Source organism: Canis lupus, chromosome 3 (genome assembly GCF_048164855.1).
Source record: "Canis lupus baileyi chromosome 3, mCanLup2.hap1, whole genome shotgun sequence".
Lineage (NCBI taxonomy): Eukaryota > Metazoa > Chordata > Mammalia > Carnivora > Canidae > Canis > Canis lupus.
In genome coordinates, this window is record NC_132840.1 from 37,931,597 (window position 1) to 37,946,556 (window position 14,960).

The window sequence follows — 14,960 nt, forward strand, 5'->3', positions numbered from 1 at the left end:
CAATGTTCTGGTGTTATAGAGATGATTTAATTAATGTTTATAAAATCCTGATAATAATGTGAAGTACAGAACACATCTTTCATCCCACTTCTACTACCACTCTTTACACTCCAGCCCAAATGAACTAGGCATTTTTTCCAGAATATGTCTGATATTTTTTCCCCATCTGTACCTTTATTTAGGCTGCTCCCTTAGCCTGGAATGCCTTCATGCACTAATCCTCCTGCTTATCCTTCATGTCACAGATGAAATATCACATTTTCTGTGACACCACCTCTGATCACACTCTTTGGGGGAGACCTGATACTTCCCTTATTTTTTTCAAGATCTTATTTATTTATTCAGGAGACACAGAGAGAGAGGCAGAGACACAGACAGAGGGAGAAGCTGGCTCTTCGAGGGGAGCCCGATGTGGGACTTGACCCCAAGACCCTGAGCTGAAGGCAGATGCTCAACAACTAAGCTACCCAGGCATCCCAAGACCTCACCTTTCTTAAGACCAATCTTATGGAACTTATCACAGATCATCTTTCCTACCAGAAATATAAGTTCCTTTTAGACAGGAACCACGAATTACTAATGTGCCGATATTGGTGCTTAGGCGTGAGGTTGGGGGCAGGGAATAGGAAAGAGAGAAAGAGAACAATTTTTTTTTTTTTTGGCACTGAAACCCAGGAGAAGTAACATTTACTGAGTAACTGGTATATGCAAGGCTTATTAAGTGCCTAGTACTAGGACCTCCACACATTTTATCCTACTTCCTTCACTTAATTTTCACAACAGTTCTTTGAGAGATATTATCCACACTTTATAGATAAACCTGAACTTTAGTGGTTAAGAAACTGCTCAAGGTAACAAAGTCAGTTAAGTACCCATTCACAAATTCTTTCCATTCTACTGCACTAGATGTTCACAAATAAATTATATAGATTTAGAATACACACACACACATTCATTGCCTGTGTTTCTCTTTCGGATCAGTTTTTATAAGAAATACTTTAATATTTGTAATTTAAATTATGTCTAATGTGTAGGACAAGATTTTAAATGCCGTATTAAAACAGGGATCCCTGGGTGGCGCAGCGGTTTGGCGCCTGCCTTTGACCCAGGGCGCGATCCTGGAGACCCGGGATCGAATCCCACGTCGGGCTCCCGGTGCATGGAGCCTGCTTCTCCCTCTACCTGAGTCTCTGCCTCTTTCTCTCTCTCTCTGTGACTATCATAAATTAAAAAAAAAAAAAAAAAAAAAAATTAAAACATTATCCTACAAATGTTTACTAAAATGAATTAGGCATACTAACTTCCTGGCACCTTGGCAGGTATTTTTGAGCTAGAACTAGAATGCAGAGGTAGATAATTAAAATTCAGGAAATGAATCAAACGCCTAGTTAACTGTACCAATGCCTTCTATTTTGTTGTTTATTGGTGATTTTTACACAAGCAAATTAACATGGGTAACATGGGAAGGATACATACACATACAAATGAGTGTAATATATGTGGCATTAAGATATACAAATGTTAATTGGCAGGTTAACTTTTACTGATGAGCTATTTGCAAAGGTCAAAGTTACCTCAAAGGTTTGTCCTTCTAAGTCTTTTGCATCACACCAATTTCCCCATGGGTCTCGGACCCTACGTCTCCTTGTGCGCTGTGGTAAGATTAAAATAATGCAAAAGGTAACAAGATTAACTTGGAGAAATCACAGCACAGTAATATACAATACCAAAATGACATTTTTCTAAAAATCAGTTAATTTTTTTCTTAAAATATTATAATCTCTGATTAGCAATGCATAACCAAATTTTTATTGACTTATTTTTAATAGCACTATCCTCAGAAATAAATCAGTAATGATCCTCTCAAGTTTACTTAGATTTCTTCTTGAATTTTCATTTTTCTTTACCTTTAGGAGCTAAAATACTAGGACAAAAGATATTTTTAAGACCAAAAGAACCATCAAGAAAATGACTTCCCTCTCAACCACTTGTGGTAGAAAGCTTCCAAGAACCCACAGCAAGAAGTAGAATACTGAAAACTAGAAGCAAAATAATTATTTCTCAGGCTTACAAAGGGAAAGATTGCCTAATGGATACAAATAATAAAAAAGCACAAAGTTAACTGACTGGATTACTAATACCCAGTTTTGTAGACCTCAACACTGAAGCCTTTAAAATGCACTGGCTCACAAGCCAACGTACAAATAGCACTCCTTCCAGCAACTATATCTAAAAACATCCTTTCTCACTACAGTAAATCTAAGTAGAAATGGTTTATGGCCTAAATACTCTGAGAAAAATACCCACTTTATTATGGACACTTTTCTTCATTTGCCTCACTTTTTATCAATTCAACCTATTTTATTAGTAAAACCAATGAGGTTTTTTAGAGGACTTGTAGGATCATTTATTTTAAAAATTAGATTCATGAATTTTAAGATATTTAAAACTCAATAACCTCAGGAATTAAAAAAGAAAGACTACAATAGTTTGGATAGCTATTCCAAAAAGCTGAAACCTAAAGTTCAAACTTTAAAACAAAGTAACTAGGCAGCTCCCGTGGCTCAGTGGTTTAGCACTGCCTTCAGCCCAGGGCCTGATCCCGGAGACGCGGGATCGAGTCTCACGTCAGGCTCCCTGCATGGAGCCTTCTTCTCCCTCTGCTTCTCTGCCTCTGTGTGTGTGTCTATCTCTCATGAATAAATAAATAAAATCTTAAAAAAAAAAAAAAAGGAACTGAAAGAGAAAAAAAGAGCTTAACTGTATAGATGTAAAGACATGCTAGATAAAGAAACTAGAACCAAGCAGTCTAAGACCATGTCGCCAGCAAAGCACAAGGGTCTGTCAGTGAACTGAGGGCTTTTTTTTTTTGTTTTTTGCCTTTTAACATGAAACTGAATGGGAACCAAGAAAGTGAATGGCTATGGTGAAATACTTGAGAAAACATGTTCTTCCACTAAATGTCTATTTGTTAAATCACTGGTGAGAAGGAAGCACACCTTACTCAACAGGGCAAGGAGCAATTTGAAGAGGTCTCTTACCAAAGGGTGGCTGCTTACCATAGATTGCAGCCGCTGCGCAAGCTGGTATGCTTCGACTGTATCTTTTCGGTCTCTGACTCGTACTTTGTCAACTGGTTGTGGCCTGTTGTATACAGCCTGTTCTATTGGAATTCAGGAAAAACAATCAATTATTTTCTGAAACTCATTGGTTAACTAGGAAGACACATCTACACAGATGTTAAGTTGTAAGCCAATTTCTAAGTTTTGTTATACCTGATCTTCTAAACCTACTCTACAACCACTTGGAAGTCCTCATGTAAAAGTAATGCTCTTAAGGAAATCTCAATAAAACGGGGTTTTTGTGAGATGGGTAATTTAATTTCTAATTAAATGAGTGCTAAGCCCACTCTTCTGAATTCAGAGGTCTAATGCAGAAAACACGATTTTTCTTGTGTGACTGAGGAAGCTAGGAGATCTTAGTTCTCTTGACCAGCCAGTCCCATGTACAGTGCTTGGGGAAACAAAGACACTGAAATGAAGGACAGACCACAGGGTAGACTCTTAATTTTCTCTCTTTCTCTCTATGAAATAAAATAATCTCTGATAAGAAACTTTCTGGTTAATGGCTTCTCATAGATATATCATAGAATATACTCTTCTGAAACCATGGGTTACAAAGTTCTAATTACTTTATTACTTTGCAACTATGGTTATTATTTTTCTTCAAAATGTTCTGTGTCACATTAATTCAATAAAAGTGAAGAATACATTTAAAATCATGCATATTCATTGACTTTAAATTTGAGAAAAACCTAGTTTTTAGTAAAAGAAACTTTCTTCCATGAAAAATATTTTAGCACTTTTATTACATTTAAGTGTAGAGGCTCATAAGTCGTTTTCTTTAAACACTGCTAGACAGTATTTCTAGCATTAATATAGATTACACAAATTAAATGGGCTATTACTAGAATTTCTTAAAATTACTTTTACTTGACAAAAAGCTGCATTGTTATATTACTTCTACTACTTAAGTAGACTATTTTTCCTTATATACCAATTTCACTGTAGGTTATAGGAAAATATAGTTTAATCAACAGAAATATCTTTAAAAAACTCAATACATTTACTCCATAATGTTATAGCATCTTTCTGAATTCTCTATCTATACTAAATCTGCTTGAATTCTAATCATGAAAGAAGTTAATGGGTGCTCTAACGATAAAAAATGTTGAGTAAAAGATGTTGTTGGGTTTTTATTTTTACCACATCCAAAATTGATTGCTCCTATCAACTCGAGGTATGTATGAATCCGTCCAATACAATTAACATCCCCACAGTTCTTCAGGCCAGGACGTACTGAGGTCTTATTTAAGTATTTCGGTTTGCATATCTCCCTAATTAAGAGATGGAAGTACAGTTATTTTGGATAAATAAAAACATGAAAAAAAGATTTCTGGGGATTACTTTTAATATTTGAAATATCTTAAAAATTTACCCCTTCTCAATTGGTAAATGTGTAGGAAGAACAATGCTAATACATAACACCCAAGTGTACTTTTTCCTGAAATATCTTTAAATGATAAAATAACATACGAGTATAATGTGACTTTTATTATACGAGTATAATGTAATTTTTATTATTACTTTTTTTCCATATGAAATGTAACAGACTCCAGGTATCCCAGGATTTTAAAATTAGAAGCTTTGTCTATAGATCCAAATTCAAGCCTCAATCTTTGAATAAAAAGAGCACTCTGATGATATATCTAAAGTATTTAACATCAGGCTTTTCTAATTTTATATATTACTTAGGTTCATCTACTTTTACATTGCCGGGCAGTATCTTTTAATTATAAGCTACCTTATGATGCTTAAAAGTTTTATATTGGTTTTTAAACATTAGGCAAATATCAAGTGCTTACTCTCTGTGGAAAATAGAAATACATTTACAGGATTTCCAAGGAATCAAGAAATGCCCAAAGACTATGAAAAACTTAAACTTTACATAATAAAAACAGAGATTTACTGAATATACTTATTGTACCATGGTATATAGAGTTTAAGAGTAACGAAGAACTTACTAACAGTAGCAATTACTGAATGCTGTGTCAGTACTAATAATTATACAACTTTAATCCTCATAACTCTACAAAGTACATTTTACTATTCTTACTTTAGAGATGAGGAAACAAAAAAGCAGAGGGATTAAAGTATTCACTTACAAAAATAAAGTCAAGATTTACGTACAGACATTATAAACCAAGTATTCTGATACATTATATAACAGGCATTTCTTATTTATTATATTCTACAAAAAATTTTTTGCATCCTACACGCCAGCCACTGTTGCAGGCAGTAAAGATACAAATATGAATATAAAGTTCCTAATTTTACATGCTAATAGGACAATACGTATAATGAATAATATGTACTATATATTATATATTACTATATATTAATTATATTAACTATATATATTACTATATATTACTATATAAATTATATATAACATATTACTATATTATTATATATAAATAAAACAATGTCAGGTAGCAGTAAATGCTAGGAAGGAAAAAAAAAGGATAGGGGATAGTCAGAGACAACTAGGGACCGACTATCTTAGACAGGATATTCAGTAAGGCCTGTCGAAGCAGAAGCCAAACTTAAAAATCATAAATTCTGGGGATCCCTGGGTGGCTTAGCAGTTTAGCGCCTGCCTTCGGCCCAGGGCGTAATCCTGGAGTCCCAGGATCCAGTCCCACGTCGGGCTCCCTGCATGAAGCCTGCTTTTCCCTCTGTGTCTTTGCCTTTCTTCTCTCTCTCTCTTTCTGTCTTCATGAATAAATAAATAAAATCTTAAAAAAAAACATAAATTCTACAGACATTCAGGGAAGGCAAAGTAATTTATGATGTGGGAGGGTATCAGAAATTTGAGGGGCACTTGGGTGACTCAGTTGGCTAAGCACCTAACTATTGGTTTCCACTCAGGTCAACCATGATCTCAGGATTGTGAGATTGAGTCTCGTGCATTGCCCTGATTCAGTAGGCAGTCTGCTTGGGATCCTCTCCCTCTGCCTTTGCTCCTTCCCTCACTTACATGCTCGCTGTAAAATAAATAAAATCTTAGGGGGGAAAAAAGAAATTCTACTGAGAAGCTGAGATTTCAGTGTGTTTTCACTTCACTTCAGTGTGAAAGAAAAGGAAACAAACTGCACAAATAAAGGTAAGAAAGCAGGAATGAACATGGTATAACTGGCTACCAAAAGTCTATAGGAATCTAAAAACTATTAATTTAATTAAAGATCACCCAACTCAAAAGTCTTTAAACCGAGCTCAGCACTAGTACAGTGCTGAACAAATGGTAGGGCCTCTAAAGATACCTGTTCATGATTCATTTGGGTCATCTTTTCCCATTTAGTAAATAGAGTGCCTCTGTATTTGCTTAGACAAGCATTGCCCTAAGCACTAGGGGTGTTAACAATGAAAAAACAAAAATCTGCTCCTGTGAAGCCTGTATTATTATGAGGAGGAAAGGGGGAGAAAGGGGAGACAATGTACAAATAAAAACATAATATTTTCAGTAGTAATAAGTCCTACGAAGATCAATAAAATACGGAGTAAGAGAGTGAGAGGCAGACATGTGAACTATTTTATTTTACATAGGGTGGGGGTAGTGAAGTTCTTTCATTTCCATGGAGCAGATCTGAAGGAGACAATGAAGCACAATTCATCAAGATCTTGGGGGCCAGGTTGGGGGAGCATCCAAGGGAGAGTGAAAAGTCTGGGTCAAAGACCTGGATGAAGTGTGAAAATACAGAGTCAAGACTGCAGACCCTGAAATCAACTCCACCTAATGTGACCTTGAACAAGTTCCTTTTCCTCTTTGAACCTCACTTTTCTCATCTGTAAAATGAGGACAAGGTTGTCAAGAGGACTGGGGATGATTTAAATACATTTACATGCATTCCATAGGCATTCAATAATAATGGTATTGGTTACCTTAATAAAACATACTTCTAAACAGGGAGTCAGTTGCATGTGATTTTATGGAAAGGATCTTTTAGCCACAAACAAATCTAGCAGGCCTTTTTATTTTAAAACTTTAACTCTTCTACTTTTTTTTTTTTTAACACCACCTCCAGTCCCCTCTTCTATTTCTGAAAAGAATAGCTTTGAGTTCCTATTCGAAACATTTTTCTTTCACTGTTCTGCTAAATCACCATACTGAAACAACATTTAACTGGTTTTATGAACTAAGGCCAGATTAGGAAACTATTAGATTAGATTAGGAAACTACTGCCATATCATTTATACTATCTATGTAAATTATTCTGCCTTATTGGGAATCCAAAATTCAAATAAATCAAATTGATTAAAGTACTATTAAGTCACTCATTGATGATACATGTAGATAAAAAATTTTTGAGTTATTATTTTGAAGTTCTTCAACTTTGGCCATTCATCCTTCTATTTACAAAAACAAAATTAGATACCCATAGAGATCTAATTTGACTGATCTTCTTCAACAGTGTGAACGGATCAGGCAATGTGAAATAATGGAGAGAGTGATAGAGCTGACCTGCACACAGGTCCTTCTGTCAGTAACTGGTTGTATGATCAAAGGCCCCTAAACTTTGCGAGACCACAAAATCGATCAGACACAAAAAAACACCACCTGCCTATTTTATAGGATTGTTCTGAGGAATCAAACATGGAAAAGCTTTCTGTAAACTGTAAAGCACTATGCAAATATCAGTTGTTCCTTGTAATTATTCTTTCATTTGATACCCCCTGTACCCAGAAATTTTACTTTAGCCATCCCAAGCATCAGCAAGACAATCACATGTCAAGAACAAGAACAAAAATCTTTCATTTAGAATAGAACTATCTTTAAAAGCCAAATTAATATTGTGGGAGTAATGAAGGGTACTGATGTAACAAGCCTGGTTACATGTTTTCCTTTGGCAAATCTTCCTAGGTTACAGCACAAGTCCTCTGTAAAAATGGCCCTATGCAACTCAGTATCTCCTAAAGCAATAACAATTATGAATGTTTGATAACATCTTAATTAAACTATGGAAAATTCAAATTATTTGCAGAGCACTTAGGCTGAGAAGGTGGGAAATTCTTTGGTTTATGCCCTATCCAATGCTAAATAATTCAAATTTTGACAATTTAGAAGATAAATGTCACATATCAGAAAAAGTCTTGTATACTGATGAAGCTGGATGAAGGGATTATTAACACATCATGTTACAAGTTCAAAGCTGAAAGCACCTATGGAGAATGGTTTCTGTAATCTAGCCACATTTAATGACAGAAATATATCTGTCAACAAAATTTTCTTTTTGTACTTACAAATACGTGATAAACTAGGAAAGATGTTCTCCCCCTTTTTCTGGTATAGTAGTGTTTTCTGTTTCTTCCGAATACTGTCCTAAGAAACTGCTTCTCAAAGCAAATTATCCCTGTTATCCAGGACCAAATACTCTTAATGAACAGACAGATGGGTTGAGATAGCTAGAGATAACAATATTTACCAAAGCTTTCAAAGAAAATTTCACTATGAGAAATTTTAAGTCTTGCCTATTAAAATATATTCACATGTTCAAGCTCTCTGTATCACTAGCAATGTAAAATTCTGCATAGGCCTAATTAAAATATTCTAGAGCATGGTTAAGTTTTAAAACAGTATCTAAAATATAGTTCTTCCTTACCACTGATCCAAAATGTAATTCCTAATTTTCAAATAGCGTTCTGGTGTTTTAGCATGGCGTCCCTCAAAAAACTCAGGAATTGCTTGTTTTTCTTCTTCTTGAATGGTATTTCTATCTATTTCTACTTCTTGTTCTGGTGGCTTAAGCTCTTCTTCCTCATGGCTCTCGTCCTCCATTTGATAGGAAGAATGAAAAAGCAATTCATTATCACTCAAGTGTTTCTGAACTTCACAAGGCTCTGGAGAAGACAATGGCCTGGCATCATCCATTATTCCACTTCCATCATGTTTTTCAGAGTTTTTCATCATTTTATTACATTTCTGATCATTTAATTCAAGGGACTTTTTGTCACTAGTGTTCTGTGTTTCAGTCCAAAATTTACTTCCTGAGCTTGAAAGTGCTTCCATTTCTCCCTGCTTTATATTCTGAAAATATTCCTTGGAAGATTTAGATACAGAATCTTCTTGGTTGTAAGAAGCAATAAATTCCCCTTGGCTGGATTCATGACTTATACTACTAGGAATGTTTAATAAGACATCATTGCTAGAATTCTTTTGGGGAGCTTGAGAAGTCAACTCATCTGCCTCATCTGTGATGTCTATTTCTTCATCATCAGATAACTGCTCAATTTTTATAGCATTCAAGTTGGGATCAGCACGTCCCCTTAGATCTGATGGCGTCCATGCCTTTGTGCCTTCACCTTCAGTTTTAATCTGAAGATCACTGCTGCTCTTCTGATTTGGTGTTTCCTTCTCTGGACCATCTAATTTTACCTTATTAAAAAATCAAGATAAAAGCCCCATAATATTAATATTTTAAAATTTAACTACTGCCATATATATAATAAATACAGTATTATTAAACTGAGTACATGTCAATGGTATAATTATACCTTTATTGTGCTTTTCTTCTAAGGATTTACAACTGCATTTTGAATGTAAAATATCATTCCAATTTTCCATCAATATATTTTTGACTCATTCATGGCTGGGTGATTTTATTAATTAAATAATCATGACCTATTTACAACTACTATCTTGTTTTTCAATATTAAGTTTAAAACAGGAATCTGGCTCAGAACAACCACAGAGAATGAACAACTGTCATACTAAAGTATTCTTTAAGGTATTAAAATATTTTTAATGGCTAATTTCTTAGAGTATCAGATACCTCAGCTGATTATTTTTTATAATGCTAAACAGCATTATAACATATTAAAGGAATCTGTCACATATCTTTAATTTAGTAAATTAAATTCATCTTTCATTTAAATTCAGATATACAAGAAACAAATATTTTCAAAGGTTCATTTAATGTAGCTGCAGTATTACACAACTAACAATTTAAGGCATGAAATTATCTTCTTTATGTACTTTTATAACATAAATATCTAGTCATGGAAAAGAAAATGATTGTCAATGAATAAAAATGATTTAGAATAAAATCTTTACATACAGTTTTTGAAAAATCTTGTATATGTCTGGCATACCCAAGGGAGGATAGCTCCTAAAAAGAGCTTACCTGCAGATCCTGTATCACAACAGAATCCCAGAATCTAGTATTTGAGGTTAACTGGCTTACTATTTAGAAAACAAAAAGGTAGCAGGAAAGAAAAGGAGTTTTGGACACATGGCCTTGGAACACCCTTTAATGACCTTGCTATTTACTTGAAGTCTCCTGTTTTAACCTTAAAAATTCAGGTAAGATTTGTATTATATTTTGTATGAATGTCTCCTTTAGCATCATGATGTCTCCTTTCCCCAAGTTTTTAAGTAAAACTGACACCCCAATATGTTCTGCATGTTCCAATCTGAGTAGGAATAGGAGTAATAGGAATACGGAATAGGATTAACCAAGTTAAGCTTTATTCTCTTCCAGAATACCTTAACTTTGCCTGACTGCCTTGAAAATGCTTTTGCTTGGTTAAAGAGGGAGTAGATGATTGATATTACTTACTTCCTATGCTCAAATGACACTAAATTATCTAAATCTTGTATTCAGAGAAAAACTCATTATTTGCATTAAAAGAAAACAGCAAATTTCACTTAAGACCCTTTCAAATTCTATATAATTCTGTTTCCAGAACTCAAGCAGGGAATATACTAAAAATTTCTAAATATCACAACTACGTGGTTAAACACAGCACAGATTACTTGAAAGATTAAAGAACCAGACCAAATATAATTATCCTTTTCTGAATCCTGCAACTTACTGAAGTTTTCAGATAATTCCTCATAAAAATTATAAAAGTTTCATCACCGCTATTAAATAGATTTTAGCATCATGTTAGCATTTATGGCTCTAAGCTCTAATCATTCCTAAAAACTACAATGCAAATCTTTGGACAGAAGTTCTGAGGCTACTAGGATGGCCCGGGTGCCTAGAGATCATGGCCCAGCAGAGAAGTGAGCTGAAGCCACAGATCGTGGAGTCCTGAGAATGTAATGGAAGCTGCCGTCATGAAGATGGAGCAGGAACAAAATGTTCAGAGTAGGAGCCAGTCCAAGCTTTTGGAACATTCAGCATCAATTTTGTTTTGGAGCCGTTAACCTCCAAGTAAAGTCCAGGAATTTCCCCAGCCTGTCTTGAAGCCAGAACAGAGGTAAGCTCTGTGCCAACGTGGGGCTTGGACTCATGACTTCGAGAGCAGGAGTAGCACACTCTGCAGACTGAGCCAGCCAGGTGCCCCTAACAACTTGCATTTTCAAACATCATTCTGCAGCTTGTGGGCTTGTTTTTCTGGACTGGGTCTTGCACTCACATATTGAAAAGACTGGTTTTTAAGTCAGACTCTTCAGAATTTACAATATGTATCTTGCTAATAAAAGGAACAATAATAAAAACAAAAAAGCTACAAAGTAAATCTTTAAAATGAAAAGATATTTTTCTAGGAAACAATGCCTTCTAATAGCAGTCTATACTCAAAACACTGAAGATATACTTTGAGATTTTTAAAGATAAACATGCATTGAGTACTTTATGAATATAAAATTCTTTCACTACAAAAACTCTGAACATTGACTTTAATGCTTGAATTAAAGAACTACTTTTGCTTACTAATTTTATTGCAAATATTATTAATATTATTAAAATTATTATAAAATATAAATATAAAATATTATTATTAATATTATTAATATTAATAATTATTAACTAGGACATTTATATCCTGCTTACCTTATTTTTAAAGTACTGCCTGGCATAACTCTTAACTTGTAAAACAGTGCGACTTCCAATTAGTTTTGCAATTTTGGTCCACCTTCGGCCAAATTTAGCCTATGTTATCAAAATGGAAAAGAAATTGATCTTGATTAATGTATTTATTAATATTCCAAGCAACTGCACATTTTTAAAAAGCTAAAAAAAGAAAACCAAACCCATCTTTATTTTCTAAAGCACACAATGAAGCCTTATAGATAAGCTAAGACTCTTAAATCAAAGTCCATACTCTTTTGGAATCTCAACATCTGAAAAGTGACCACAATGATTTAGAAATTAGTTTTCTTTTTCCAGCTATCTAAATGAAGATCCACCACTTTTATGTATTCCTAACAGTATATACTCATATTGCACATTACAATGCTCCAAATCTGGAAAACTGTCTGAAAAAGAGGCAGGTTATATTTTCTACTTCTAGAATCAACTGATTATATACCTGACACTAATTTCAAAATATCTTTTTTTACCCATATTCCACCTGGTACAATATTCAATACCTGTCCCATAGCAGATACTTTTACTCCACACAGGTATCACAGAAAACAGACTTAGAAGAATGAAGGAATCACAAATGAAGCAACCTGCAACCGACACCTCCCTATACACCTGTACTGTTAAAGGCTGTGTGCCTGCTAACAACGAAGCTGTGGTAGGGAAAAAACTGAGATCCTAAGGGAGCTCTGGTGCTTTCTGAAGCAAAGAAAGGAATGCAATATAATTTTAAAGCTAAAGGGAATTTTTAGGTATCAAGTCTAATATTTGATACCTAAATCTTCACAGTATCTCCACAACTCAGGGAAGCTGATCCCAACGGCCAAATTTACAGAATAGGTTATGATATCTACAGGTCATGACTTATGGTGGCAAATCATCTTCAAAACCTGACCCAAATGATAAACAAATATATATTTATTTCTGATATTCATGAGAAAATCTGACATGCAATTTCTTAAAATTAAAAGTACTTACAGGAAAATTCTCAGTAAGTATAAATTAATTACTTAAGATGGTTATTAATAAATACGTAGCTAAGATCAACTTACTGAAGAATTAGTTATACATATTGTGGGATAAAGGCAAATCAATCACTTCCTAGGATGGAGCACTTTGAGACATGCCAAAGATCTATAACCAGTTGAGATTGTGGGGGCTTGGGCATTATGGAAATTGGAGAGGATACACCAACAAGAGGAACAAAGCAAACATTCACCAATTTTAAAAGAGAGCAAAGAAAGAGATCTATGCCCAAAAGGGAAGGAAAAAATCTTCCTTCACCATCTGGTACTACGTAATTCCCTTCTCTAAAGCCTGAGAGAGCTCACTGTATAAGCAAACTGTATCAAAAGGTTAAAAAGGGTGGGGATACAACCAACGATTCCACGTATTTCTGTGGGAAAACATTCTAGGTTTAAAATATCCATTTATCTATCTATCTATCTATCTATCTATCTATCTATCTATATAAATAAATGCCTATTGGCATAAATAGGGACAAAATATCTCTAGAAGGACACGCAAAGAACAGGTGACAATTGTTACCTAAGGCAAAGAGAACTAACGGCACAGGCAGGAGTGACTGGGAAACTTAACACCTCTAACTTCAAATACTCTTTGAAGTTTGATCCATGAAGATGTAGCCCCTATTGTTACCACCAGTGTCAACAATAACCAAAAATTCACAATTCATTTTTGTGTGTGTGTATACAAACACATACACATATATATAATAGCCTTCGGTATGGGGCAAAACACCAAAGTAAGCAGCAATCTTAAATAAGTGATTGTTTAATTAAAGTTAGGTTATAAAAATGATAATCATGCAAAAAAAATGAAATACCAATATAAAAAATATCAACAGTACAGGAGAAAAACCTCAGGAGAGAAAACCTTAAGATAGTTTATTTATTCATATAAAGACATCACAGAATATATAGATGTCATGGCAAGGTCTATATAAATACAAATACATCTTATTTCCCATAATCTATAGAAATGTTAACAATGATATTTCAATTTGCATTCATAAATCTCACATATTACATAAATATCTTATAAATAATATATAAATATACATAATTTCAAAATTGATTGGTATAATACTGGTAACATGTATCTTAAAGGAAAAGCTATAGCCTACTCTTAATACCATAAAAAATTTTTCTATTTTATTAAAAGTTTCTTCACATTAATAGAATTTTCAGAATTAGAAACCAGTGTACATTTTTTTTCTATTATGTAACTTATGGATATTTAAATACATGTCAGTGAAACATTCATGCAACAGAAATGTTTCTGGTCTTTAACTACGTCCACTAAAAAAATATCCAGACTGTGTGCAGAATGCCAAATATCTGAATAAAAAAGGATTCAGCTGATTATGCAGACAGTTCCAAATATACAAGGTTTTTTGCCTTTGTTATTTGTTTTTTTTTTCTAAGAGAAAACATTAGATAACTAAGTAATTTTGCCTTTTAATCCAGGTAGTTGATGTATACACACAGAGCTCAGTATCTTGTGTTTTATTATTACCAAAAAACGTGGGGGGGGGGGGTGGGTGTGTGTGTGTGAAAACTATCTAAAATACTGATCCAAATCTATTTTAATAACTTAGGTCTGAGTTAAAGGGAATTCTCTCATACTATACTACAAATATCATCACAATAGAAAAACTAAAGATGTGATCATTAAAAGAAATTTCTAGTCTTCACAAATTAACCTTATAATTCTATCAATATTGGCTTCTAAAATTATTTTACTATAAATTAAAAATTGCTCTATTTACCAGCCCTTGTTCAAACAGCTCTTTTTCTTCTATCGTCCACTTTACTGAGTAACTGGCTGATTTTGTAGGAGAGTGTGCCCTGAGGGGAAAAAAAAAGGAAATGCAAAAAAAAAGTCTGAAATGGAACATTCCATATTTATGCAGCTAAAGGTTATAGACAGCCATAGGCTAAATTCAATACTGTGAATCTAAGAGTTAAAAAAGAAGAAAAGGCTGCAGCCTCTACCTGGGGGATGGATT

The 14,960-nt window shown here is 34.0% G+C and overlaps 1 protein-coding gene across 7 annotated transcripts in view; it reads right to left on the reverse strand.

Moving 5' to 3' along the window:
* The window catches only part of MYSM1 (Myb like, SWIRM and MPN domains 1), a 42,745-nt gene that overhangs the window by 17,972 nt on the left and 9,813 nt on the right, over nt 1–14,960 (reverse strand). For all 7 annotated transcript variants that reach the window (XM_072820434.1, XM_072820433.1, XM_072820435.1 and 4 more), the window contains 6 exons: nt 14,721–14,799; nt 11,897–11,995; nt 8,720–9,492; nt 4,266–4,396; nt 3,060–3,163; nt 1,575–1,652 (listed from right to left, as the gene is read on the reverse strand). In XM_072820434.1, coding sequence (XP_072676535.1) covers nt 1,575–1,652; nt 3,060–3,163; nt 4,266–4,396; nt 8,720–9,492; nt 11,897–11,995; nt 14,721–14,799 — 1,264 coding nt within the window. The remainder of the gene's footprint in view (nt 1–1,574; nt 1,653–3,059; nt 3,164–4,265; nt 4,397–8,719; nt 9,493–11,896; nt 11,996–14,720; nt 14,800–14,960) is intronic.